We start from the raw sequence: 26,870 nt of genomic DNA, 5'->3' as shown, positions 1-26,870 counted from the left end.
ATGCACGGCATCGCATCCACCGTGGACATGTGCAGCATCCGTGCGGGGCCAACAGTCAGCCGCACTCTCTCCCGTGCCTTGCTTCTGCATCTCCGTCTCCCGTTTCGAGCATCTCTTCCGCGCACTGTCTCGCGCAAATCTGGGAACAGCCCTGGAACGTCTGCAACAAACAGAGGATTCAAGACTTTTCACGGTCTAGAGCGCGTGTGCATGAATGCCTTGGCATGTCCAGCATGCAAATGTGATTGCCCCATCGACTTCATTTCGCAGTGTGATTTCGTCGACTTTACGCCGTGATTTGCGGCTACGACGTTGTGGGGATGTTCCTCGTTGCAATCCTGACACTTGGCATTCGTAATAGTGGTGGAGATGCGCTAGTTGGGAATCTGGAATCGGTTCTTTGCGTTGATCAAACGGTCTGGCCGTTGAAAAACGTCGATGTGCGCGGATCACTTGCGAGGTCACATGCAGAGTACAGCTGTAAAGTTGAAAGGCTCCGCGACTAACTATTAAATTATTCTATAATCCCAACCTACATTACTTCCCTGCTTAGATGTCTTTCCTTGCAAGCTTGCTCTTGTTCCTGATCCTCTTGCCGAACTTGTACAGCACAAAGGGAATGGGGATGAATGCAATGCCCAGAAAGGCGAGAAGACTGCTTGCCCAGTTGATTCCCAGTCGCTTGTACATGGCAGTGGCGAAAAGCGGGAAACCAGCACCAAATGCACTCCTCATCAAATCGTTGCCGGCCAAAACACTAGCAACCGAGTCGGGGTAGGCGTCGCTGAGGTAAGGCAATACAGCATTGAAGAGCGTAAAGGCTGCGATACCGAAGAACGAGGTACCGATGATGGGAACGATCCAGTGCACGTCTGAGCGCGAAGCCCAACCGAACCAGAACAGGCAGATGGGGACGAAGAAACAACCAACCATGGCTGGGATGAGTCGTTTCTCGGGCGCGATATTGCCGTCGTCGTCGAACTGCTTCTCCTGGTAAAAGTATAGCCAGGCAAAGAGGCATGCTGCTCCGATCAGGGTGCCGACAAGTATTCCGAGGAAGGCAACACCTTCAATACCCAGGCTGAAGCCGTAAATGCCCTCAAAAACGAGTGGGAACGACTCAAACCAGATGTAAAGCAAGCCGTAAATCAATGCGATATAGAGATTCAGAAGGAAGACGATTGGCTCCGTGAAGTTCAGGGTGATGGGCTTGACCAGAGTCATGAGCACAATATCCTTTGCCCCCATCTTTTCTGAGGCCAGCTCCGGTTCGCAAGTGAATCGGTCGTCGCCTGTGACTCGGCGCAGGCGCTTGGCGCGACGGTACATGATGTTCGGGGAGCTCGTCTCGGGCAAGAAGAAGAAGAGGAATATCAAACAGAAGCCGGACAGCCACATAAGCTCCCAGATTGTCCACGTCCAGCCTTTGGCCTGGACAGCGAAGCCACCGACGAGAGGACTATACATGGTTAGTTGCATGTTTAGGTATGGCTGGGTTTATTTCACGTACCCCAATACGGGCCCACACACGGCTCCAATTCCCCACACAGCAAGTCCATACGCCTGCTTCTGAGGGCGGTACATGTCCGCAATGGTCGCACCTCCTGTCGCTAGAGCCGGCGAGCCAAAGAATCCCGTCAAGAATCGGAAGGCGAGGAGCATGCCGAAGTTGACTGAGAAGACAGTCGGGAGCTGGAACAGGACAAATATCAACAACGTGCCAATGTAGACCCAAAGGCGACCGATTTGCGGAATCTCGCTCATGGGCGACCAGATAATAGGTCCCAGACCATAGCCAGCAACGTAGAGCGTAAGACCAAGTGTCGCGGGGACTTGGGCGACGCCAAAGACTTGCGTTACGTCGATCAGACCGGGCGTGTAAATGGCGGATCCAATGTACACAGAAAAGGTGAGAAAGCAGATTTCGAAGGTGACAAAGAACTTCTTCGCGCGTGACCAGTTCCGAGGATTCTACAAGATACAATTTTCAGAAAAGTTGCCCTGTTAGTCTTCTTGGAGATTGACTTACCTGCGGATCATCTGGACCATACCAGTCGATAACATGCCTATCCCTGCCCTTCTCAGGATCTACCTTCACACCACTGGCTTCGTTGAACCCATCGCCAACCTGGGTACGCGACGCAGAGTCGGAGCTATTATGCTCCCTTGCTCGAACTCCCTGCGCGTTTTGAAGCTCTTCCGACTCCTCCTCCGGCGGATCTGTAGTGCCGTGGTGCGCCATGTATCCCGACTTTTCCTGGTGCACATATTTCTTCCATACTTCAGGGTCGCGCTCCTCAGGATACTGGAAGACCTTGTTGCGCGTGACAAGGCGGACGATATGCCCAAAGGGCGAGTCGCGAATGAGATCTGCCACCATAATTACGTCGCGAGTTGGGAAAACGAAGACGCGCTGCCAGCATAGTGCAGACTGCATCGCTCATCTTAAGCCCACACCAGCTCTGACATCATGCCAGGTGGACTATGCAAATCGCACATCGAAATCATTAGATGCCGAGATTGGGTAAGCCTTTGCAAAGACTACTGGGGTGGAAAAGCTTGTCTCTGCCACACTTGTCCGATCATGCGATTGTTGGGTGTGCGAGCAAAAATCCATGACGATGGCGCTCGGGAGCGATCGGCGCCAGTGTTTCTTTCGGCAATGGGACAAGGGACTGGAGATCTGACGTCAACTTTAAGTTTGGCGCGGAAGGGTGCGGATGTGCGCGAGGTAGCGCTTGTTTGCGAGTCAGATGGATGTAGTGTTGTACAATATTGATTTAAGTTAGAGATGCGCCAAATGAGCGCGGGTCTAGACGGTGGTTGGAGTGCAACCTGAGTCACAGGTATTCGATGACGCGTATAAGCAGCTCAACACACAACTCGGAGAGCGCGGACAGCGAGGTGAAGAACTTTGCAAAAAGAGCGTGGTGGACATGAGGTTGAAATTGAGGTTAGCCGGGTCCCAGGCCAGGGTTGTCGTTCGCTAATCTACACCCTCAATTGCGAGCTTCCGCGTGCATCACTATCTTTATGTGCGCAATTACTATCTTCTTGCTTCATCTCAGTCTACTGCTATCTCAATGCAAGCATTGCTTGTCACGTTGGCCTGGTGGCTACGTTAGACATGGATGTCGCGTTGTTGTCGCGTGGCTCCTCAATAGCACAGAACCCAGGCAAGTGCTCATAGCAGCTACAGCTGCTAAGAGTGTAGGCGAGGGACAGGCTGTAGTTGTGATATTTTCGTGCTAGGTCGCGCTGTTCTTTACATCGCCTAGATGTTCTTGCATCGCTAAAGAGAGATATTTGAGAACTCAAGGGGCGGTAACTTTACAGACTGACGGCTGCTGCAAGAGTGAGAAGAAAAGAAGCTATGGATTTCCACACTGGGTCAAGTCGTGAAGCAGAAAATGGAACAGCAGAGAAAGAAGTGAGTCGAACCAAAGAAGTAAGTATCAAGTCACCGTCACGAAGAAGCAAGAGAAGTGAGTTGATGGCAATGGATTCATTGATGCTGTGAGTTCCTCCCAGTTCAATCCTTGATGTTCAATTCCTTGATGATGATGATGCAAACCAATGTTGAGATCCTTCAAGTCCAAGCCCGATGATGTTCCAATCCAAGTCCAAACCAACCATGAGCACCAACGTCCAAGCCAAGTCCAACCATGTCAGCACCACAACCATCACAAACCATCAACAAGTCAGACGATTCAGCTGCATTCTTGAATTGACCTGAGCCGAAGCCGCCATCAAGAGTGTGCAGGAGCAGCTTGGTGATCAAGGGAGACAACAGCGCGAGAATCAGCAGCTGGATTGAATCCAGACAGACTCATGGTAGGCCACGTACAAAGACGCTCTGTCCTCCCGCACCATGAGTTGTCTTGTCATGATCAGCTGCAGCCGAGCTGTTAAGCTCCGACTCGTGCTCTGAACTTGCTGAAGGAAGGTGAGTGGAAGTGAACGACCATACCAAGTGTCGATGTCCTTGTGAGGCCCATAGAATCCAAGCATGTAGGAGCCCTGCAGCCTGATCTGCATCCTGTAACTCCAACTGATGTGCAACCGGGTTTCGAACTCAGAAAGTCGCTGAGCCCAGAGCCTACATCTAGGTCATCTGTCCATATGCGGTAGTGAAGGGTTGTCGACAGTCGAGTAAGAGCCAAGGGTGCCGGTGAGGTGGAGTCGGTGTCATGAGCATGACGTTGTGTGGGATGAGTCAATACATGTGGAAGTGTTATGGAGGTGCGTGATGTTGGAGAAGTTGATGCATGTTGAGGTGAGGGTGGTTGACTTGATGTTGGACCGATGAAGGCATGGATAGGTATCAGTCAAGGATGACATGACATATTGATAGTGTGGGACGGGAGGCTCGAGCTCGCTGTCGACGATGTGTTGGTATTGTTGTGGCAAAGTGAGATGTTGACATGATGTCATACATCGTGATGCTTGGCAAAGGTCTGAAGATGTTAGTTGAAGAACATGAACCAGGAAAGGAAGAGAAGACGTGCTTGAGAGATAGTAGAGCAGGCTATGGAAGTCGTGGTGGAACCAGGTTGAGGTTGAGTTGAGATAGTTGAAAGTGGAGTTGAGCGGCGGAGTAAAAGTGTGGAGGAGGGCAGGAGGGCAACCGTTTTATGCTAAGGCCCTCTGACACTAACGGGCGCTAAGAGCTCGCCTGTGGTCACCCAGCTCTCGCCTATGGTCACCCAGCTATGGTTTGCAGATCATTGTGGTAGTTGGTGCGCGCTTCTGCCTGGTTCTATTGTGATCTGGCGACGGCGGAGGCCCAGGTGAAGGAGAATCAAACCTGCACGGACGCGCCCGCGCCGGAAGGGAAGCCTTTCATTGGTCGACAGGATCAGCAGCAGGGCGACAGGGAGGCCTGGGTGAGCAAGGCTTTGAAGCGAGAGAGCAGTGTCGGAGGATCGGGCGTTGGAGGATGTGTAGTGGCAGAGTAGGGCGGGTTACTGTGACATAATAGAGAATGCAGATAGCCCATGTGTGTATAGACATTCATACAAGAGTTCCAGAGATATGAGGTGCCAGCTGCTCTGTTGTGTGTGAGTAATCACTGTTGTGAGCTCACGGGTATCCCAGCTAACCTCAACGACATGCTGCCCAGAGACTCAAAGAGTCGAGGCCATGAATTACAGCCCAATTCCACATCATATTATGACGGCATGCCGTGTCTGATCACGGGGTGACAGCACACTGTCTGAAGCGATTACTCCAAAGTGAGTGGCATGAGAAGCTACCGCTATTCGGCACGCATAGGGGGGTTTTAGTGAGGCAAATGAGACTAATGTGAGTCGTTCCTGCAGTACTCTGTAGCGATATAGCACGAGAGCAGTGCATACATCTCTGTGATGCTTTGTGGGCTGTCATATACATGTACATCACGCATGCGCGTCATGTGACCGAATGCCTTCCATATGCGCAAGTAATCTCATTCACATAATCGCCGAGATACCTAGAGTTTTCATGAACTTCTCAGAGCAGCAACATGATGGCGACAGACGAGCCGGAGCAGGTGCAGTTTCGGGCAGTACAGACACCAGCTTGGAGACCCAGCAGTGCTGAGCAACCTGAGACCAAATCCAAGCCATGGCAAGGGAACTACAAGTAGCTACTACAGAGGACTGACTGCGGCTTCCGGGCGCAATCGGGCGTGCCTTGTTGCTTGTTGCTGCAGTAGGCGACGAGCGTGGCGGGCCGTGGAAGTCATGGAACCTTGGAAGGCGCAAACTGTGATTGTGCTACAATCATGAATAATTCTCACAAGACAAGTCCATAGAGAGAGAAAAAGCATCAATACAAGAGCCATTGCATCTATCCACCTTTGAGCGAGTACCTCATGCCTCTACCGTCTCGCTCCAATACCATACACTTTCCCTGCCGATTTTTCCCAGTCCAAAACATGTGGTTTGGCAAGTGCGAGACTCGTTGGTATCTGCCATTTCCTATCTTGAAGACCTCTCCAGATGCGCATATAGCTTTGCATTAGTCGACTGCAGCGACGAATTCTTCGCAGTCGAGTAGCAGTCTCTGTGCTGCTAGGCTCCAGAGATCATCTTTGCGCAAGCGTTCAATACGCGAGCTCGCAGATGCATCTAGTGACTGGTTGAAAGGGCAAACATATTCTGCATCGTTGACATTAGCCATTGTGGTTTTGGAAGCTCGAAGTTGCCGTGGATTTCATCCCATGAACGTGATCAGGCTAATATACATCAGTCAGCCACAAATAATTCACCGACACAAGCTGAACACAGCTTTAGTGACACAAGCCACATGACAACAGGATTTGCTAGCAATCAATAGGACAGTTTCATTGCGTCAAAGCATCGAGAGTCTCCTCGTCCGCGCCCTTAATCAATAGATGTACATGCTCCAAACTCCTCACGCTCTGAAGATTGGTCGGGTTCTTGAACCAAATGATACTCCGGTCGACCTTATCTACCCCCAACTTTGGCAGGACCTCAGTTCTCATGAATTTGTCAATCAACTTGCGGCCTTCGTCATTCAGCGAGCCCTCTGCATCGACCGGAAGCCGCTGCTTCAGCCAGACGACGATGTGATGAATGCCAGGCTCGAAAGCATACGGCCAGTCGTTCCGCAGTATTCTGTAATCGCTCCGATCTGCGAATGGTGTCTCGCTTCGTACGTTGAACCTCAGAGCTCCGGTCTCGTCCTCGATGGGGTCCCAGAACAAGCGCTGCTGGAGGAGATATGTCATGACACTTCCATATTTTTCTTTGACGTGAGCTGTCCACGCCAGATACGCTTTCAATGCGCTTGGCCAGCGCTTGAGCTCATCGAGTTGTTTGTTGAAAATTAGATGTTGTAAGTTGGACCATGAGTGGGGGGTGAAGTCCGCGTCTGTGATGGAGAGTTGGTGCCAGTCGACCTCAGTAAGCGCAAATGGTGGGTTATCACGCGGGAACGGTAGCGCAGTCGGGTCGGGGTTCGCTTTCCATGTTGATTGGAAAGTTGAAGGTAACGATGACTTGTCCGGCACGGGCATCGGTGGCATTGTTTCGTGAGGAAGACGAGCCTGCGAGTGTCGTAATGTGGGCATACAACCCTATTGATTTCAGTGGCAGAATCAGACCTTATCAAACATGATTTGAGGGCCGAGCTATTCAGCAGAAAGTGGACATATAGATTGTGTTGTGAAGAGTAGGTACCTAGGCAGGTAGATCTGCAGAGCTAAAATCGAGACGCTCAGGCGGAAGCGTTCCCTGAAATGGACGCCTAGAACACACAGCATTCTACACAACAGTCATAGTTTTGTCAAGGCTGGCTCTTTCATTATTCAAAAGGCATGTCATACGACGATGTCTAAAATCTAGAGTGCGCTTGCTATATACCATTGCTCAGGGCGAGCAGCGGTGGTTGTGCGAAAGACGTCGAAGTGGAGCAAGAGCGGGACGAAACTGGGGCTTCCCTGCGGCAAAATCACCTTGAGTGAACTATAAGGGTCTTTCACCGGAACTTTGGTAAGTACTAGTAAGTACGGCTTCTACCACCACATACAATTTGCGACTGCAAGCTTACAGCCGATAGCTAAGCGCGCACGCCTCCTTCTAGAACGAACTTGGCGGAGATCTTCCCTTTGCCACGGACGAGATCCTCCAATCTCCTGTTTCTCCGTTTCTAGCCCCATGCCAAGATCCCCACCGGTCTTGTTCGTTCTGCGAACATCTGCCACATTCAGCTACTCCGCCGGCGGAAATAATCTGAACCGTACCAGAGGGACACGAGTGGAACGACGGTGGATAGCGCTTAGGCCTCTTCTGCATGATGAACATGGTTCTAAATTGCATTGGCTTGGGTGGATAAACCGGACGAAGGATCCTACTCAATGATTGAGCAACGTATATAAACAGCTGCCACGATGGGAGAATGGTTCATCCGGTCCCTGTCGTGTGCAGTCCCAAATTGACACCCAGATATTCCGGCCCTGTCAATATCACCGGTCTTTCAAGATGCACCTTCAAAACCTTGCCACAGCGCTTCTTGCGTGTGCCGGCTCGACTTTTGCAGCACCTACGAAGACGTCAAAGCCATTCTCGACATGGATGTCTTCGTCCTGGCTTTCAAAAGGCCAGAAGCTGAACAACCATTATGTCATGGCTATTATCCACGAGGCTATTCAGAAGGCAGGAACAACTCAGGATGATGCCGAACTTCTGACCTACGCATCTAATGCCGTCTCTTCTCTGGTCTCGGAAAACGGCACGCTGAAGGGCTGGAACGCGACTTTCTACACCTTGGACGACATCCGAATGGGCAACAACATACTTCACTGGTGGAACGCTGGAGGTCGCACCGAGGAGAAGTACGAGATCGCTGCAAAGGGGCTGAGAGACCAGCTTGACAGGTGGGCCAAGAACCTCCATCGGAGGCTTTCTGGCATCGTGCACCAGTCTACGCGAACCAGATGTGGCTCGACGGCATCTACATGGCCGACACATTCTATGCGACATACACTTCATACTTTGAGCCTGACAACACCACTGCCTGGGATGACATCCAGCTGCAGTTTGACTTGGTCGAAGAGCACTGCCGCAACCATACCTCCAACTTGCTCCAGCACGGCTATAGTGAGACCAAGGATGTTGTCTGGGCTGATCCAGTCACCGGTGCTTCACCTCATGTGTGGAACCGTGCTGTCGGATGGTACTTCGTGGCTCTTGTGGAAACCCTCGAGGTCTTCCCCGAGTCGCACCCGGGATACGCCAAGCTTCAAGAGTACCTTGTCACTCTGGCGGATGGCGTGAAAAATGCCCAGGATACTAGCGGTGGATGGTGGTTGATCATGAACGAACCGTACCCAGGAATGGAAGGCAACTACATCGAGTCCAGCGCGACTGCAATGTTTGCGTATGCATATTTGAAGGGTGTCAGGCTCGGTCTTCTGGAGGCGGAGTACACGGACACTGCCGTGAAGGCGTGGGATCTGATGTTGGACAAGTTTGTGCAGTACGAAAACAACGGGACACTGAGCTGGACCGGCACTGTCGAGGTCGGGTCACTGAAAGGAGATGCCAGCTACGAGTACTACGTTGGTGTTCCCCTGTCTCTCAATGATGGCAAGGGTTTGGCACCTTTTGTCTACGCTGCCACCGAGATCGAGATGGCTGGATTGTGGTAAACGGTAGATAATGATCGCATCATTGGGATTGACCCGACGTTATGAATAATTAATTTATTATGCATCAAACAAGGGTTCCATGAGCAGCAATTTTGAGCGCCAAGGATCGAGATGAGATTGTGGCTTTTCCCTCCGTCTTACATGCGTCAGGCTAGGTATCCGCGATGTGCCGCACGGCGCTTTCCGCGCTAGAAATGTGCCAAACTCATTTCGTCAAGGGCACTCACTGTAGTCTGTACCTCAATTCACATCATCGACCTGAAGTGTTTCGCGCGGCGCATCATCGCATTGCTAAGAGCAGACCAAGTTCTGGTGGTCAAGCTTGAGCATGATGTGATTCGGCTCGCATTCCGACACCCTGGTCCTCGGCACCCAGAAATAGACCAAGACCAATCCCCTGGGCAACAACACAGTGGAGCCACGCATCGTCACCAGCCACGAGCTGGCAACGGCAGCTGCTGAAACTATAGGATACCGTGCGCAAATAGCACGAAGGCCCAGTTTCTCGAGCTTTCCTTGATCATTGCACGACTAATATTTGAGTCAACTGACTGCCTCAGAAAAAGCTCACAGCACCTTGCAACCAACACAATTGTAACATTCACAGGTAACACCAAGCCACTGTTCGCGTGCCAACGCATCCAAAGTCCAAGTACATCTCCCTCCTGCGTTGTACCCAGCCTCACTGACTCTTCCCCAAGATATCTTGCCCCAAGCGACAACCACCAACATGTCGCTCACACAGACCTCCACCGCGCCCTCCGCCAGCTCCTCATCCTGCTCCACCGCCGACTTCACACGCTTCCCCAGCGCCGACATAGCCTGCGCCGTCGGCAGCATCAGCGGGCTCCCCTCAAACACCACCGATGTCATGTCCAAATGCTGCAAATCCGCACCTGTGGAGGCTTTCAACGGTGACTGCGGCCACTACTGCCTCTCCGTACAACAGAGCGTGGCGGATCTTCAGAAGTGCTTCATGGAGGGCGGTGTAGGACCGAGCAATATCTTCTGCAATGGACAGCAGACGCAGACGGCAACAGGCACGCCGAGCAGGACGGGCGGGAGTGCGAGTAAGACTGACGGGGCGAATGCGAGTACAGGAGCGGCACCAGGGTTGGTGGTGCAGGGTGTAAGTAAGATGGGCATGGGCGCTCTGGGCATGCTGGTTGTGTCGTTCTTTGCGGGGGCGATGCTGTAGGCTTCGCTAGGGCAGTAATTGTGGCATTGCGGGACTAGGATGTTCTTGGACACGGAAATTATCATGCTTTCCTGATGACAATACCAATTGTGCGTCTTTTCAACATCCAACCTTCGATTTTGGTCCACATACTATGCTCTTCGTAACGGATCCGCCGAGCCCCGAGCCTCAGATACTTCTGGAGATGACACAGGCCTGCAATGGACCGCCCGCAATGGTGGGCAGTGTGATCAATACGCCTGGAACAACCAATCCCCACGATGCTCCCTCGAGCGTGGAATTAAAAGAACGGGCGGACGATTGCTTCTCAAAAGGGCAGTCTTTTAAATTAGATGATGATCGTGACTGGGTGAAGAGTGGTAATACAGCAGAAGAAGTTGTATTTGGTAACCGTTTGGAAGGGACCGGTTCAATGCTCTACTGGGCTAAATTGACCCCAAATCCTAGGTCTTAATGAGTCTAACATCGTCGTGTATCTATTATAGATTGTAATACTATCTTTGGAGAGAATCTGCTGTAGTTATCCTTGTTCAACTACGTATAAGTATATTGGTATGAAGGTGCATATTAGGGTTTATGTACTTTCCATTCCGTGCGAAGAAGACTTAGAGACCACTTTGACAGACAAGATGCATTATGTAGTTGCACCACTAAGCCGCTACACATTACTGCTGCTAGCGTTCCCGTTCATGTGTCCGTTCCTGACGATATACCGATCCATCCGCTCTTTCTTGTCTTTTGCCTGTTGGTCTTCCTCTTCTCGCTGCTGTGGTATGCCCAACACAACCCCTTGCGATACACGCCATATGGTCCCTCCCCAGTTCACGAAGTATAAGATAAACAAGAAAATCAATAATGCAGCAGTGAGTCCACGGAACGCCGATGAGTTCAGTGAGATACTGAGGTTCAGCAACGCTGTGGTGAAAACGCCTGAACTCTGTTAAAAATGATATCTGACGAGAATAAAAGAGTGCGGGCTCACCCATCGGGAAGATCAAGCTCCACCACGTCAAACTATACGGCAATTGCCTCTTGACCATCGATTCGATCACAATGTACCAACTCACAGTAATCCACATGAATGCAAAACCCAGCGCCAACAACGCAATCAGCGTCGCAGTCGCACTCACACTACTCGCCGCATTACTCTTCAACCACGTGCCCTGATTGTAGGCTCCGAATAGCCCTCGTGAACTAGCCGCAGTACTCAGAACCTGTATCGCAGTAGCGAATTGTCCCATTGGTCCAACGGTAATGACCAGAGCCGGAATCTTCGCTGGTGCAGGTACTCCGACAGCAATGAGCTTATGCGCAATGTACGTGTAATACAATAAGCTGAGGAAGAACGCGTAACCGATTGCCATGTACCCAACAACAATCACTGGTACTGCCATGGAAGGGCTAATGCCGGTAGAATAGTTCGTAACTATCCCGGCTGTAGTACCGAGAGTCATGATACTGATCAGCGGGAGAAAGATGGCAGGTGACAATGCGCGATCGTGCGTGATATTTCGTTTGACCAGCGTGACGACCGTGAAGCTCGTCAGGGAAACGGTCCAGACAAGTCCGATCCACCAAAGAACATATGCCACGACTGTCCATGGGAAACCCCAAGCCGTGCTACATGTTAGAGTAACTTGCGCAACGAGAGTCAAATAGGCAGTAGGTGGTGCACCGAGGTAAGACAATTCTTCGACGGAGTTCAGTGTTTCGTTGTTGACATGGCGGCGATGAGTGAAGACGCGGCTAATGCTCAGGAGGGCGAAGATGGCGAAAATGACGATATTGAAGACGAATAGAATCGTGGACAGAATTTCTTGACCAGAGAAGCGATAGGGAAGCAGATTAAGGATTATAGAGAGGATCCCAGTGTCCATCGAAATAGTGAACCTAGTCCCAAAGTCAGTTTCCATGGCCCGATATCCATAAGACTTCGTTGGTTGCAATTACCATAATGGTGAGAAGTTCTTAACAGCAATAGACCATTTCGGCTCGCGTTGCGGTTGTGACTCTGTGAGAATGCCATCGTTTGATGACATCGTGATGAGGCTGAGAGGATCGTATGCACCCCGGATTTTAGACGCGACAGGGGCTGGCAAATATAATTAACTATCTACTGAGATCTCTAAACTATCATGACGTTGCTGGAAATGGCCTACTATTACATCATGCTTGGACCCTGCCGATGCAGTCCGGCGCGACGCTATTACTTAAAACATTCTAGGGATGGGACGGTGCTCCTCGGGAACACCAAAGTCTATGACTGTCGTCTAAACAACAAACTAAACATGATGCCGAATTGCATGGGGTTGTAATGATAACTCGTGGAGTCTACGTCTTGTTGACCTTTTTAGTCTTCGGGACACGGAAAGCCCAGTAGAAGAAAACGGCGGCTGCGACGTTGAAAGCAACATAAACCCAGAGTATTCCGAAGTCTCTCCAGCGGCTATCCCAGTCTGCATTGATGCGTTGTAAGAACTGGTCGGTATTGTCCATCTGGCAATAGTGGCATTCACCAGTGGCCTGAGGATCGCGCAGGAAGCCACCAGCGGTCGAAATGTACTCGCGCATATACTCTCCACAAGACTGGTTCTGAGGCGCGAAGAACTTCTGAAACTCGGTAGGGTCGCAGTAGGCAGGCGCTTGCCCAAGGGTTGTCGCCATAAAACTGGACACTAAATATGTGAAAGGATTGACGCGGTACATGAAGATCCAGAAGCGTGGAAGGTCATTGGGACGCACCAGAATACCACAGAACGCATACAACATGATACCTAGTAAGGTTGCAATGGCGCTTGCGATCTCTTCGTTCGGTGCGCCTGCGATGAGCATGTGTGCAAGCGAGCTGGCGAAGAGGAACGTGACCAAAATAATCAGGAGCGTATGGAACCCGCGAATGTGAACAGCGTCGGTCCATTCGGCATTGCGGTAGAATCCGACAGGATAATACCAGACAAGGAAGCAAAAGATGGCCATGAACTGGAGTTCAATATTAGTTGGGAGTTTCACAAGTAGGCTTAACAGTAACTTACAGCGTTCCAGGCCATCTCGATACCAATGTTAGAGAGTACAAAAGCTTGCCATGTGTAGGTCTTCGATTGGCGCTCACGGGCCTCGTAGAGTGTTCGTTGAGTAATGAAGAGAGGCATGATCTGGTACAGAAGTTGGATGATAACGAAATTGAAGATGAAGACACTGAACATCTGATTTTGAAGTCCTTGCATGGAGTTCTCGCCCTTGAAAAACGAAAATCCGATCAGTATAGAGCTGCCGACCGTGAGTACTGCTTTGGAGTAAATGTACGATGGTGTTCGCCAGTACTGCTGAGCGCAACGAAGAGCGACGACTTTGAGCTGGGTCATGAAAGGTGCCGCGAATACTTGATGAGTGCCATCCACAGAGTTCATAACAGCGGAAGGCTGGCTGGAAAGTTGTCGTAGCTTCTTGAGCTCGTCCTGCACGTTTTGATATTCTGCGCTTTCTTTCCATATTGCAGGCCAATCGATGGAAGTATGAGCACCAGGAGCAGCACCAATCGCTTCGAGCATGTATTCGGCCGGATTCGTACCAGGAGGGCATTCTGGTGCCCCATTACGAGCAAAGTAGTCGAGAAGCACCTTCGAGTTACGGCCGATGTCCCCGAAATAGACTGTACGGCCGCCTTTGGCGAGTAGAAGAAGCCGATCGAATCGCTGAAAAAGTAGTGATGATGGTTGATGCACTGTGCAAAGGATTGCCTGTCCATTGCGTGTCAGCTTCTCCATCAGGTCGCAAATAGACCACGAAGTCTGGCTGTCGAGACCAGAAGTAGGTTCATCAAGGAAGAGCAGGAGCTTAGGACGCGCTGCAAGCTCGACACCAATAGTCAGGCGCTTACGTTCTGTTTTAGTCAGTCTTTAAATTCTGAACAGACACCGCTGTCAACACTCACGCTCGACGTTCAACCCGGATCCAGGCACGCCAACAACGGCGTCAGCGTACGGTTCCATGTCCAACAAATTGATGACGTGGTCAACATAAGCGAGCCTTTCCATATGCGTGTACTCGGGCGGCTGTCTCAACACAGCGGAGAACTCGAGTGCCTCTCGCACCGTGGACGTCTCCAAATGGATATCCTGTTGCATGACGTAGCCTGTTTTGCGCTGGAAAGACTCGTCGCGTTCACGTCCGTCTACTAACATATTTCCGGATATCACTCCCATGGTTGTCCGACTTGCGAGGACATCGAGGAGAGTAGTTTTGCCTGCACCGGAGACACCCTAGGTGCGTTAGACTTTATGACTGCACTGCCGGTATTCTTGTAACTTACCATCAACGCTGTGAGAGTCCCGGGCTTGATCCATCCATCAACGCCGTCCAGAATCTTACGTGTCTCGCCTTTGATTTGGATGTCGTAGCACACTTCTTCCCAGTGGAAGATTGATACCTGTTTCTGCACATTTTGCTCCGCAGAGTCGCTACTATCAAACTTCTCGCCGACGTGAGCTGAAGCATGTCCAGATTCTTCGTCAGCTGTTGTAGGCTTGTCATTTGCCTTCATCTTCTTCCTTCGAAAGACTAGGACTTCGCCTTTCGAGCGTTCAGAAGCAACCAGCTCACTCATAACCAGATGAGCAACGAGCAGTGCAACAGTCATGACGACGATAATGCCGTAATTTCTCCATCGGTTTCCGTAAGAATATTGGAAGGCGGTCTCGACGTAGTCTGTGCCGCTAACGTAATTTGCGCCAGGCTGAGACCCTTGGACGGCACATACTCTCTGTTCTGGGGCAATGTTCTCGTAGGATGGGCCACTCGGAACAAAAGTAGAGCATTCGAATCGGCGGCCGTTGAATTCGTTCACCATGACACTTTCGAATCCATAGGAGACTGGATTCAGCCACCTGAGCCAACTTGCCCATCTGTAATTGTTAGCGCTATTTGTACAAACTTGGCTGATCGTCAAGGCACTTACCCTCGCATATATTGAACAGGTATAGCGAATCCAGTGTACATGGCAAGTAGAAGTAGAACAATTGAGCTTGGGGCCAGCGCTTGCTCGATAGTCTTTGTCATTGAAGCGAATAGCCTGAAAAACATGCTCATGGCCAGTGTCATTGTGAACGCGACAAGCATAAAGAAGAAGAACGGCCCCGGTTCGCGACGAAGGTTCGCCATAACTACGAACAAAATACTGTCAGTCATGCGTAACGATTTGTTGCGTGGTTACTCACAATACAGCGTGGAGCTGACGACGAAGGAGTTGGTGATTTTGTAAGGCAGATCCACAATCATCGACGACACGGCTTCAGCGCTTGGATGGTACAGAGCGTAGCGGTTATGCTAGTATTGGGTCAGCAGGTGATGTCTTGTTATGGTGAACATGATGTCCTACCTTTTCAACGATAGTCCGCTTTGCATACAGAGACATAATTTCTAAGAGACTACCGAATGCGTTAAGGAGAACCTGTATTACTGGTCAGCCTGAACTAGGTAAACACTGAAGACGCTCCGATAGAAGTATAGATCAAGAATACTGACCATCATGAAAAGAACACCTCCACGTAAGAAGAACGACTCCGTGGATGCCGACAAATTGTAGAAAATACTGGCAATGATCAGAGCTTCGAAGAAGTTGACGGTAAGCATGGTCAATGGAACACTTGGATCGTTCTTGATCCGTTGCACCTCGCGCCACATGCAGAGTTTGATCTGGCCCCAGTACGACAGATTATATGGGGACTTCTTTCGCTGATGACGTGACTTCTCAAGATCCCGGGCATGAGCGAAGTGCTTATGATCAAGACCATCAAGCGGATGAGCGTTGTCGTATTGATCAATGTCGTGGAGCAGTTGCTGTCTCTCCGGACTTTCTTTCCAGAAGCGCGCAAAATCATCTGAAGTGCGCGGCGTTGTATTCTCAAAGCCATTTCGGATACGACGCTCGGATGGCGATGTCATAGAAGTTAAGAAATCAGGCTGCCGGCAGTCAGTGAACCGCAATCTGCTTATCAGCGATCCATACTTGCCGTGGTCTGCGATGTTGGGCACTCGAATCCAAGACGCTCGAAGTAGCCGCGTGCGTCCTTCGCAAGTCCAAAGTATATCTGCCTGCCCTCATACAAAACGGTGACTTTGTCGAAAAGCTGTGCTGTGTTAGAAATAGTCATAGAATCGTGGCCAGAACCTTTGACGTTGCGAGTTACTTACATCGTACGCTGCCTGAGGGCTCTGGTAGATCGCAACACAAGCAGTTGCATTGAACACATCGCATTGAGTACGCAAAGTCCTACAGAATTCGACTGCATTGGCCGAATCAAGCCCTCTTGTCGAATTATCCCAGCATTGCAATGGTGCAAAGCTAAGCGTAGCTTCAGCAATCGTCACTCGTTTACGCTCGCCCCCACTGACACCACGGACAAAGTCGTTGCCCACTTTGGTATTGACTGTGTGGCTTACGCCAAACATCGCCATGATAACCTATGAGGTCAGCGCCGAGTCCGAGAAAGGAAGATTGACTGCTTACGTCGCGCAAGTGCTCAGCATAGCGACTTCGACTGATACCACCAGGGATTTGGCGAGGAGTTCGAGCTAATGCAGCAAAATACAGCGTGTCTCCCACACTCAACTGAGGGAAGTGTGCGTCCACTTCCGCAGTATAGATGGCTTCCCCTCGAAAAGAAGTGTTCATCGCGTTGGCAGTGATACCTTGGTAGTTCACATACGATTCGGGACTAACTCTGAAACCATGCGTCTCTCCAGCAATCGTTTTCAAAAATGTCGAGCACCCGGATCTAATCAATCATCAGCAAGAAGAAAGCTACACACAGAAGGACACTGACCCTGGCGGACCAAGAACGCAAAGTTGCTCTCCCGGAAGTAGCAGACCATCCAGATTACGCAAAATCTCAATCTTCTGAGTACCTCGACCGAATAACGACGGCAATTTGAGGATCTTGTTCCCAACGGTCGACTGAAAATCAGTCGGAGACCCCTTGCCCCATACGTTCAGGTTCCTGAAAGCAACGCCTGCTACACGTGGAAGTGCCTCTTCGCCACTAAATCGTAAGTCGTAGAATGCTCTAGCCCAACTCTTTGCCCGGAACTGATCGCTCTTTGGATCTAAAACGCCACCATCTGTTGCATCGAACGGTGAACCGAGATTTTGCTGTTCTGATTGTGAGGTAAAGTTGCGGACCAGATCTTGAACTGCGTGGTTATGCCGCTCTGCGGATTTGTTGTCATCGACCTGACCACCAATCGAGCTGGAGCTCGACTCAACGTTATTGTGGCCAGCGGCCAAGCCGTTGTCAGGAACACTCTTCTCCTCTATTCCCTTTGTGGCAGACATGCTGCAGGTTGAACCTATGGGGTCGCAATCCTGGTGGCCTTGCAGCTGGGGTACCGGCTAAGCAGTAACGGGCACGCTATGTTTGAGCTATGTTTGAGGATAGACGAATGATAGAAGAAGGTAACTAATAAGCGTAGTGGCTAGTAAAGATTAGGGTCGTACCCAGGTGTTCAAGCATGTGAGACGCACGTGCTGTTCTCGATGTTTGTAAATGACTAATAACGTCGTCTCCCATCTGTCTGGGCCTTAGATGTGGTGCGATGCCATTGTCATGGTTCGGCCCCTTGGCTATTTGACGTCCTGTAAGAGCTGCGCTCGGGACGGTACGCGACCGCGGGCATACGAATGTCCGGGGCCAAGCACGAAGAGCCCCATAAAAGGGTCTTGGTATTGAATCGACCTCGTACGCATGGGCATCTGCACCATTTCTATGATGATAAGATTTGTCCTTCAGCTTCCTTCGCGCGAAGTTGTCAGATGCCAATCTCGTTGGCTGTCTTTGCACGCCATGGCGAGTTGGAGTAAGAGTGCCCTCGGGACCAGACCCATGTTGAAGCACGAAGTGGCGATCGAACCCTGAGAGATCGAATGATCTCTGAAGAGAAGCACACAATTTGCAATATCGATTCGCAAAAAATTGTGCCGAAGATGTGTACCTTTGAGAGTGCAATGTCGCAATCCTAGTGGCTGTGCAAGTGGCTTACCAAACTTTCGAGGCCGCGCCCGGACATTCGGACATTCTGACATCCGCGACCTCCTCGAAACTGCTCTTCCACCCACTAATTTCACACTGTTTCGCGTTTTTTGTCGGCTTGCCCAGGCTCCTGTTGTCCACCCAAAGGCTTCTTGTACTTCTCCACCATTGCTGTGCGGTCAGAACTTGCGCAGCTTCGGCCACGTGTTTTCCGGTCTTCGCTCTACTCGGCATTCCGACATCCAGTAACCGTGCTTGTTTGTTTGAGGAAAGGATCGAATTGCAATCTCATAAGCTATTAAGATGGCTAAGCTTGCGGTAAATTGCCCAATCTGCACTTGGCAACGCACCACTAATCTCTTTACCAGTGTCAGCGCTGCAAGCGGAAGAAGGTACCGGCACCCGACACATGGCTGATTGGTCTTCGTTCCATGGCAATCTCTTCATGAACTCCTGGTGTATGATAGATCAGAATTCGCTCTGCATGTTCGACTGTCCATGTATAGATCGCTGACAAGTCAGGTCAAATGCGATAGAGGAGAGCCGGTCTGTCATCAGTGCATAACTGCAAAGACAGAATGTCTATATGTTGAAAGACGCCAACGACCGCGAGTAGCACAACAGCGAGTAGCTGTACATCACTTGAGCCAGCGACTCGAACAGCTGGAAAAACAGATCAGCCATGCTGGTTCTGAAACCTCTCCGTGAGTGTGCGGCATCCTTCATCCTGATGTCTACCGCTAATCAAATGGCCCGGCAGGCCTATGACTGTACCTAGATCTGAGACCGAAACTCCTTCGGAAAGGACTACTAGTATAGAGTCAGTACCGTCACCAAAGGTCTCCATAATGACCGGCGATGGTCAAGAATGTAAGTGCATGCTTTAAACTTCAACTAAGCAACTACAACTGCTGGTTGATCAGATATATCATTCTATGTATGATGTATGGACACTGACAAAATACAGCATGGATATATCGTGCGGCATCCGACGTTAGGCGAACTTTCCAGAGCCATGCTACCCCTGTGAGCACACCAACACTACAGATAGACGATGCAATGCTATCGCTCAACGACGCTCTCAACGAACTCGGCAAGCTCCGGATACGTACAGACGCCTGTAAGGTTGATTTGAACCTCTCTGTCGAAGAAGCCAAAGCATGTGTCGAGGTATTCATTGACCTTTTGGACCAAATGATCGTACCTGACATTTTCACTTCCTCCATTGATCTCGAATTGCTCCGGGTCTTGCCTGACATTATCAATTCACCATATATTAACATCGAGCCAGGCATGTATGTCATGTACTACAATGCTTTGTACTTTGGCCTTAACCAGATCCGGGGACTCGGAGATGCACAAGCCCAGGGAATGTATCTCAAGATACTGGAAGCTGTCCCTGCATGGCTCGAGAGCAATATAGTTACCGAAATGGATGGCCATACGGCTGCATTGACAGCCTGGACGGCAACCAGCAACCACGACTACCAGCTTTCATGGAAGTTTCATTGTAAATCATGTCATTATGTCAAGACCAGAAAGATCGATCAAGTGGACCTTGTACCTGCGAAAACTTTTGAAGAGGAGGACAAGAAAGAGGGCGCCCGGTATTTGTACTGGCATGTCTTGTCGACAGACATGCTATTTCGACTATTCTACGGGAAGCCTACTGTGGTAAGTACGCTCATGGTTTATGTCAGATTAGATGTTGGCATCTCATACAATCACCTCAAGTGGACCATATTGTCATCATTCGAACTTCTAACTCATGTGTGATCAAATATACTGACAATAATCGCAGGTTCGATGGGTTCCGCGCAGAGTCCGACCACCTCACGTGCTTCGTACCCATAATTTACATCCTTCCGTCTATCAGGGTATGCAGCACCAATTACACACAGAAATTTGGGCGTAAGCTAATTTTGTCTACTATCTACAGTCACAGTATCGGTGGTGTGGATCAGGTACACCTTATTGACAGCAGAGATCCTCAATGAGATTGATGATTGCAAAAATCTCGAAGAAGATGAGGAAATCCGACGAAAGGTAGATACATACTGCGACCAGATGCGTGGCTTGAACGATGAGTGGAACTTGGAAACAACCATGAAGGAGGATGAGTCGCAGGACCAGCGCTTCCTCTTTGCAGATCATGTCATGACGATTTATGCCGTTATTATTGGTGTTCGACGGCTAGTACGGCGACCAGGAAGCCCAGTTGATGCAGTTACTCTTGAAGCAGCCCGAAAAGTTGTGCGAATCACTCTCGACTTCTCTGTCGATTCTGCACCCCCAGGAGAAGCTCAATCAGTGTGCATACAGTAAGTGAAAACGTGCAAGGCTTTGAAGGATTCTGATATTTCATCGCAGCTTCATAAGCTTCTACCCCTTTTGTGCCGTTTTCGCTCTTTACGAGAACATCCTCGCCTGTGCCGACCCCTCGGACTGCGAACAAGACGTCCAACTACTTGAAGCTATCGGCGAAACCATGAACGAGGCATCCGCCAAACGTACCGACTTCTCACCCTTCGCTGCGACCATCAATGCTCTCAACCAAGTCACTCGGTCATTTCAAAACGAGCGACGTAGGGCAAAGGATGGCAACTTTGCGGTCGGAGAAACCGCAGATAGTATGCCAGAGTTCGACATGTCAGCTTTCCCACCGTTTCCCGAATTTCCATCGTTCAGTTTTGAGGACGGGACGCAGCCGATAGGGTTCGTGCGGGCGTTGGAAAGTGATTTTACCGCGAGGAATTGGCACGAAGGGTGGTGGGATGCAGGCATAGGGGACGAGATGATGGGCGGCGTGCAAAGGTAATTAGCCAACGCGACAGACCTTGAGGTCATTGTGCTGATGCAGGTATGGCAGTAACGCATAATATTTATAAATTCGCGAGCTGGCCATACAGGCCGATGTCCATACGAGGCCGAGGAATTGAGGCTGGCTCCACAATACATGTACCTTGCCAATGCCGCTTTGTGACGCCTCCTGGTCTTCATAAAAGTTTGCTTTAGGAATTTCTATTATAGTAATATGTATTGCTATTTTGGCTCGATGTGACAGCGACATGCTAGTCCCGCGGCACCAAACTCGCTTGCGAGATTGTGAACATGAGGTGAACCCAGCCCAAGCTCGACGCGATTTCTCGCCGTTTGGCTCATAGGCTGATAACGATCGCATGACTTGTCAAGCCAGGTACCTCTTGTCCAATATGAATTTAGGTAAAGCCTAGCTAGGAAGCTGCATTTTAAGCATATTTTCACTCACAATGAGTCTAGACGCGTCCAATATACGAGGAAACACAAAACGATCGGTTGTCACTACTGCCTGCTTCATTGGGTATTGTTCCGGCTGCATCGGCTTCCCGCAATTGTGGACAACGCAGACAGCGCCTCAGTATACTGCTGGCCTGATCGTATCTGTAGTGGATTGGGTTGTTATTATCTTGCTTATGGGTTGATGCTAGTACAACGGATGGGGTCAAATAAGAGAAGGGACGAGCTTCGGAGGACATCGACCGTTACAGTACATGAGTCTGGAGCAGATGCCACAGATAAGCAGAATTTGACTTTCGGGTATTCTCTCTGAAATCAAGAACGGTGAAGCTCTCTTAGTACGTGCATAATGCGTATTCATGCAACACGAATTTTGTAATCTTGCAGTCATAGAGATAGTGGTCTAGAAAGAGTTTTTTTTCCCTAACACCTTAGAAACTGCATAAATGCGCAAAGTAACAGAGTTAGCGCGTGTAGCCTAAATTCTTGCCTAGTCTTTTAAAGTTTATAATATATGCGTATACTTGCAGAAATAAGGACGACTTCAGGAAGCTTAGAAGCATTGGACTAGCGTTAAACAGATCTGTGTCTCAGAAGAGCCCAGACTAACATTAGATGCCATAGGCGAACAAACATGCTATAATGGCTGAGATCTCATCGCCAAATTCAGCTTCAAGCACTGTCGTGGTGCACAAATCTATTCAGCTGTCACGTTGGAGAACGAAGTGTGGATGGCTGAAGCGCAGCTCGCGCATGCAGGGCTTTTCCTGATGCGGCCAGCACGTGCAGTCGCGTGGTTGACTAGAATTATAAATCATTGCCCAATTGAGCCACGATAGCCTCTTCAATCGCTTCTGGCAACCCTCTAGCCCCCGTTTCTCCACACGAACCATGCTCGAGCTGTCCAAACTACGCGACGGGCCGCCGCCTGGTATTGGCCTCTGACTCTACACAACCTTATGCTCAGCTGCGGAGTCATGCACACTGAACTTGCAGGCTCAGTATGACTGCGTACGGTCTCGCCGGCCTATATGGCGTCTCTTCATCGAAGCTGGCCTAGGAGGCTGTCTCGTCTCAGCAATGCAATGCTCGCGACCAGCATGAACAACTTTAGCGACCTCGTTTCCAGCCCTAAAATCCCTTGCTCAAAAGCATGTAAGTATGCCTGCTGCTTCTCATGATAGACATCAGACAATCCACCGCTCTCTTCAATCAATCTACATATATTAACATGTCTGTCTTGAATCCTCCCCCTGCCCAAACGGAAGTTACTCTTGAAGCTGCAGTCATCCAAGCCGATACAGTCGAGGCACAAGCGCTTGCCTTCACTGCAACCATCAATGCACTTCCCACGGTTGCGGGTGTATGGGATCTTGACGAGACCAAGGATGAATTTCCAACCTCTACAACATTCATCCCCCACAAGAACCCAGGACAAGAGTCCGTCATGGAGGGAGACGGTCGCACACCTGTGGACCCCGAAGAGTTTGCCGTGGGAGGAAAGTATAGCTGTATGTATCAATGTTGCTTCATTAGCCTTGATTTAACTCACTGATACCTCTACAGCTATCCTGAAACTTTTCATTAACTATGAGAACTTGCCCAACAACAGCTACACCCATGGTACTGGCTGGCTCATCCGTCCAGACCTCATGTTCACAGCAGGACACAACGTGTACAGCTGGCGTCGTACAAACGGCCGACTGCCACGCCGTGCCCGTGAGATCAAGGCGTATGCTGGCTACAACGGCGCGAAGAGTATCTCAGACGCTTCCGTCGAGTTTCGCCGGGCCACACGCGTGGTTACAACTTCCCAATGGCTCGACAGTGCAAGGAGCAGGCCGCGTGACTTCGCCCTAGTCCAGTTCGATCGACCCTTTACCGATGTGACGCCCTTCCAGTACATCGAGACGCCTGCAGCAGCTGATGCGCAACTTGGTGTCGTGGGCTACCCCGCTGATCTCAAGGACCAGGAGACGGGCGAGCGCGGTAGCAAGATGCGAGGGAACTCCGGAGGCCCTGTGCTTCGAAGAAATGATCTGGTCGCCCTAGGCACACATGTTTATGGTGGAGGCGACTTCGATACAGCCTCCGTTATTGGCCGTTATGGCAACCCCATCCAGGACTACATTGGTTCCTTGGAAGTGCCTCTCGCTAGTCCAGGCCAGATCAACATGGTTACAGTTGGAAGTGCTTAGGTACATCAAGACAACGCCGCGACGGGCCCGCAAACGAAGGAGATCGCCAAGTTGGGCGTCAATGTCGTTGCGCAACCCTCTGGTAATGGTACCAACAAGCCCGAGTTCTGGATCTTCGAAGGCGCTGAGGAGGTTTTCAAATTGGCTACCGATCTCGCAGGAGCATTGGGCAGACCTATTGCTGGCGTTGTTGGTACAGCCATCGCGCCCATTATCGCCCAAGGGCTCGCTGGCGCCAACAGCCTCGACGTAAATGCCGCTCTGCAGCGCTTCATGCTAGTTAACAAGACGCTTCTTATGGCCGAGTCAAATTTCAAGGAAGAGGGGTTCTTCGATGATTTAGCAGGTGCTGTGACAGGTGCTCTCAAGATCATGCCCATCGGAAGTCCCGTCATCGGGCTCCCGTTTCAGGAGATCATGAAAGGCATCAACGTAGTTGGTGACGCTGCAGACAAGCTTGTTAATGATGTTGCCAATGAAATTGCTCGCGGCATTCTCATTCGCGCGCAGTCAGTGCAAATGCGGGCAAGGGCTGAGAGCGCCATGGATGTCGATGGCAAGCAGGATTCAGCCTCAGCGAACGAAAAGGCCTTCCTTGAGGAGCTTGCAAGGGCTGCCAAAGCACACAAGTCCGCTCAGTCTGGTGGCGCTCAGCCAGATGGTTGGTTCGACGATGCTTTCAACAGCATCAAAGACGCCGCAGATACCGTTGTCGACATCGGAAGCTCCGTCGTTGACACAGCTGTCAACGTGGGTAAAGATGTGGGCAACGCTGTCGACAACGTCGGCAACAGAATCAGCAACGGCATCTTGGACATCGCCAGCGGCGTTGCCGATGACGTAGGAAACGGAATCAACGGAGTCGCAGAAAATCTGAACAACGGAGCCAATCGCATCATCGGAACGTAACCGGACCTCGCAGGCCGGAAGGGTTCTTTAACGACGTCCTCGATATCGGCAAGAAGGCCATTGACTTTGCGAACCCAGTGCTCTCTCTCTCGCGGTTTTGCCGATTTCAGTCCTCAATCCAGCTTTGGGCGCAGCTCTCGGCACCATCCTACCGGTTCTGCAGCAGGCGGCCAAGGTAGAAAGCGCCTTCGAAAATATCCAGGATAAGGCATCAGCAATTTTCGATGATCTCCGACATGTCGCCCAGGCTCTCATTCTGCACAATGTGCTTGCGGGCAAGTATCTCGCCACTCTGATGGGGCGACCCGTCCCCGGACTCAAGCCTGAAGGTTTCTTTTACGACTTTGTCAAGTCGGTTGACAGAACCATGGTGGGGGATGTTGTTCAAGCGGTACCAGTGCCAGAACCGATCGTTGCGTCTGCGTTGCCGTTGCCGGTGGGACTCTCCGGGATGGTTGAAACTGCTTGGCGCTAGATAGTCGCAGAGTTGGACATTGGTAGGGGATTGTATGTCCATATAGCCTACTTAGAAGACGGTTCTACGTGAACATTAGCAAGTTAGCATGCAAAATGAGTGTTCAAATCAGTATGGCTCACTATGCTTTGTTCAAAAAGCAGCTTATCATGTATTGTCCAGAATGAAGTCGAGGAAGGATCTGCACTATGGCGGTATCAATACTGTGAAAATGAAACGGGTATTGGGTATTCTTTCTCTAGAAACAAAAACGCTAATGTAGGATCTGTCGTGTTCCAGTAGGCATCTGGGTGGAAATGGGCATTAGACATCGAGCTCCTTGTGATAATTCTGGCGGCCACGAGCGATCGCATCGCCCAAGTCCATCTCGGAAGCTTGGCCACGAATGCTGTTGATGAAGCGACGTCCACCATCCTTGTTCTCCTTGAGTCGAGCCTCTTCTTCTGCATCTTTGATCCCCTGAAGACGCACGCGCTCAGCACGCTGCTCTTCGAGCGTCGATGCAGCCGCCTGCATCTTTGCAAGACGTTCAGCGACGCTTTCTTTCGGTTCCTGTTTGATAGCAACGCTTTCTCTCGGCTCCTGTTTGATGGCAGGCGGAGAAGCGCGTGGCCTGTATGGTCGCTCTTCTTCCGAAATACGACGAGGTTTATCGTGTGAGCGCCGCGGTGGTGTGCGATCGCGTCTTCTGTAACTGTCGCGCTCTTCGTGTTCGTCTCTTCTTCGTGGAGACCGAGAACGTCGTCGCTCGCTGTCGCGGTGACTTTTGCGGTATGGGGAGCGTGACCTTGACCGAGACCTTGAACGCCTGCGATGGCTGCCTCTGTTATCTTTCTCGTCGCGATCGTGCTTCCTGTGCTTGCGCTCTCTCCTATCGCGATCGTCGTAATCGTCAGATCTCGAGCGCGATCGGTCTCGTCGACTGCGGTGCTTGTGCTCTCGGTCTCTGCTCCTGTCCCTGTGCCTCTCCTTGTCCTTGTGTTTCCGATCTCGCTCCTTCTCTTTCGTGCGCTTCTCCTCGTACTTGGCTTGCTTTTGGGCGTCCTTCATAGCCTTCAACTGCATCTCCATCTTTTGCTTCTGGATCATCAGAAGTGGATCCTGTAGGACCTTCTTGTGGGTGTCGCGGGGCGCATTCAGATTGTCGGTCCCGACAGCATCAATGCCAACAGCAGCGCCTTTCTGCAAGCTTGTCGTGTCGCTCTTCAGTAGATTATCGATCCTACGCTTGCCGAGAAGATAACCTTCGCGCTCTTCGGTCACGGCACCGCCTTCTCCACTTGGACCTCCGTACATCCAATCTACGCGCTTCGTGACGACCTTGCCGCCTGATGCCTCCTGCAGCTTCTGTAGTTCTTCAATCTGCCGTTCCTCTTCCCGCTCTTTGCGCAGCTTCTCAATCTGCTTGCGCTCCTCGAGCGCAGACTTCTCCTCCTTCCATACTCGCTCCTGATTCTTGCGCAGATGTGGGTGCCACGACTTCTTCAAGTTGAGATCACCACCCATGATTGCGTATTAGCGCCCTTGCGCGTGTGTGGAAGTAAATGCTGGTCGTATGATAGCGGGTCAAATTAAATGCGTATGTGAGCTGCAGATCGGACGGGAGTGTAGGGTCGCGATGTGAAGGAGTGGTGGT

The 26,870-nt window shown here is 50.7% G+C and overlaps 11 protein-coding genes across 11 annotated transcripts; 5 read left to right on the top strand and 6 right to left on the bottom strand.

Moving 5' to 3' along the window:
- Positions 1–549: 549 nt before the first annotated feature.
- SNOG_07194 (hypothetical protein) lies at positions 550–2,380 on the bottom strand (the record flags this gene model as incomplete). Its single annotated transcript, XM_001797494.1, has 3 exons — positions 550–1,459; positions 1,511–1,971; positions 2,030–2,380. 3 exons carry the CDS (start codon positions 2,378–2,380, stop codon positions 550–552), a joined length of 1,722 nt encoding a protein of 573 aa, XP_001797546.1.
- Positions 2,381–6,000: 3,620 nt separating this feature from the next.
- On the bottom strand, positions 6,001–6,162 carry SNOG_07193 (hypothetical protein; the record flags this gene model as incomplete). The annotated part of the gene is given in 2 exon segments (XM_001797493.1): positions 6,001–6,117; positions 6,136–6,162. The coding sequence occupies 2 exon segments, from the start codon at positions 6,160–6,162 to the stop codon at positions 6,001–6,003; spliced, it is 144 nt and encodes a 47-aa protein (XP_001797545.1).
- A 163-nt stretch (positions 6,163–6,325) lies between these two features.
- Positions 6,326–7,030, bottom strand: SNOG_07192 (hypothetical protein; the record flags this gene model as incomplete). Its single annotated transcript, XM_001797492.1, has 1 exon — positions 6,326–7,030. The coding sequence occupies one exon, from the start codon at positions 7,028–7,030 to the stop codon at positions 6,326–6,328; it is 705 nt and encodes a 234-aa protein (XP_001797544.1).
- Positions 7,031–7,913: 883 nt separating this feature from the next.
- On the top strand, positions 7,914–9,220 carry SNOG_07191 (hypothetical protein). The gene has a single exon (XM_001797491.1). The coding sequence runs from the start codon at positions 8,079–8,081 to the stop codon at positions 8,778–8,780; it is 702 nt and encodes a 233-aa protein (XP_001797543.1). The 5' UTR covers positions 7,914–8,078; the 3' UTR covers positions 8,781–9,220.
- Positions 9,221–9,691: 471 nt separating this feature from the next.
- SNOG_07190 (hypothetical protein) lies at positions 9,692–10,462 on the top strand. Its single transcript, XM_001797490.1, has 2 exons — positions 9,692–9,806; positions 9,856–10,462. The coding sequence occupies exon 2, from the start codon at positions 9,885–9,887 to the stop codon at positions 10,350–10,352; it is 468 nt and encodes a 155-aa protein (XP_001797542.1). The 5' UTR covers positions 9,692–9,806; positions 9,856–9,884; the 3' UTR covers positions 10,353–10,462.
- A 548-nt stretch (positions 10,463–11,010) lies between these two features.
- SNOG_07189 (hypothetical protein) lies at positions 11,011–12,391 on the bottom strand (the record flags this gene model as incomplete). Its single annotated transcript, XM_001797489.1, has 3 exons — positions 11,011–11,141; positions 11,335–12,242; positions 12,303–12,391. 3 exons carry the CDS (start codon positions 12,389–12,391, stop codon positions 11,011–11,013), a joined length of 1,128 nt encoding a protein of 375 aa, XP_001797541.1.
- A 292-nt stretch (positions 12,392–12,683) lies between these two features.
- SNOG_07188 (hypothetical protein) lies at positions 12,684–16,501 on the bottom strand (the record flags this gene model as incomplete). The annotated part of the gene is made up of 8 exons (XM_001797487.1): positions 12,684–13,331; positions 13,385–14,232; positions 14,284–14,611; positions 14,662–15,253; positions 15,307–15,511; positions 15,566–15,674; positions 15,873–16,228; positions 16,357–16,501. 8 exons carry the CDS (start codon positions 16,499–16,501, stop codon positions 12,684–12,686), a joined length of 3,231 nt encoding a protein of 1,076 aa, XP_001797539.1.
- SNOG_07187 (hypothetical protein) lies at positions 15,877–16,232 on the top strand (the record flags this gene model as incomplete). The annotated part of the gene is made up of 3 exons (XM_001797488.1): positions 15,877–15,929; positions 15,954–15,972; positions 16,104–16,232. 3 exons carry the CDS (start codon positions 15,877–15,879, stop codon positions 16,230–16,232), a joined length of 201 nt encoding a protein of 66 aa, XP_001797540.1.
- A 2,733-nt stretch (positions 16,502–19,234) lies between the features above and the next one.
- SNOG_07185 (hypothetical protein) lies at positions 19,235–21,090 on the top strand (the record flags this gene model as incomplete). Its single annotated transcript, XM_001797486.1, has 6 exons — positions 19,235–19,246; positions 19,424–20,054; positions 20,358–20,572; positions 20,604–20,686; positions 20,747–21,006; positions 21,065–21,090. 6 exons carry the CDS (start codon positions 19,235–19,237, stop codon positions 21,088–21,090), a joined length of 1,227 nt encoding a protein of 408 aa, XP_001797538.1.
- A 1,793-nt stretch (positions 21,091–22,883) lies between these two features.
- Positions 22,884–24,759, top strand: SNOG_07184 (hypothetical protein; the record flags this gene model as incomplete). Its single annotated transcript, XM_001797485.1, is given in 3 exon segments — positions 22,884–23,163; positions 23,219–23,835; positions 23,851–24,759. 3 exon segments carry the CDS (start codon positions 22,884–22,886, stop codon positions 24,757–24,759), a joined length of 1,806 nt encoding a protein of 601 aa, XP_001797537.1.
- Positions 24,760–25,537: 778 nt separating this feature from the next.
- On the bottom strand, positions 25,538–26,740 carry SNOG_07183 (hypothetical protein; the record flags this gene model as incomplete). The annotated part of the gene is made up of 3 exons (XM_001797484.1): positions 25,538–25,786; positions 25,876–25,985; positions 26,047–26,740. 3 exons carry the CDS (start codon positions 26,738–26,740, stop codon positions 25,538–25,540), a joined length of 1,053 nt encoding a protein of 350 aa, XP_001797536.1.
- Positions 26,741–26,870: the final 130 nt, after the last annotated feature.

The sequence above is a fragment of the Parastagonospora nodorum genome (assembly GCF_000146915.1).
Source record: "Parastagonospora nodorum SN15 chromosome Unknown scaffold_10, whole genome shotgun sequence".
NCBI classification, from domain to species: Eukaryota; Fungi; Ascomycota; class Dothideomycetes; order Pleosporales; family Phaeosphaeriaceae; genus Parastagonospora; species Parastagonospora nodorum.
Note: the sequence above shows the minus strand (reverse complement) of the source record. Positions and strands in the feature narration are given on the sequence as shown.

What these genes read in the sequence shown, in the direction of transcription:
- SNOG_07190 (XM_001797490.1), top strand. Translation starts at nt 9,885, where the DNA reads ATGTCGCTCACACAGACCTCCACCGCGCCCTCCGCCAGCTCCTCATCC.
- SNOG_07191 (XM_001797491.1), top strand. Translation starts at nt 8,079, where the DNA reads ATGTCTTCGTCCTGGCTTTCAAAAGGCCAGAAGCTGAACAACCATTAT.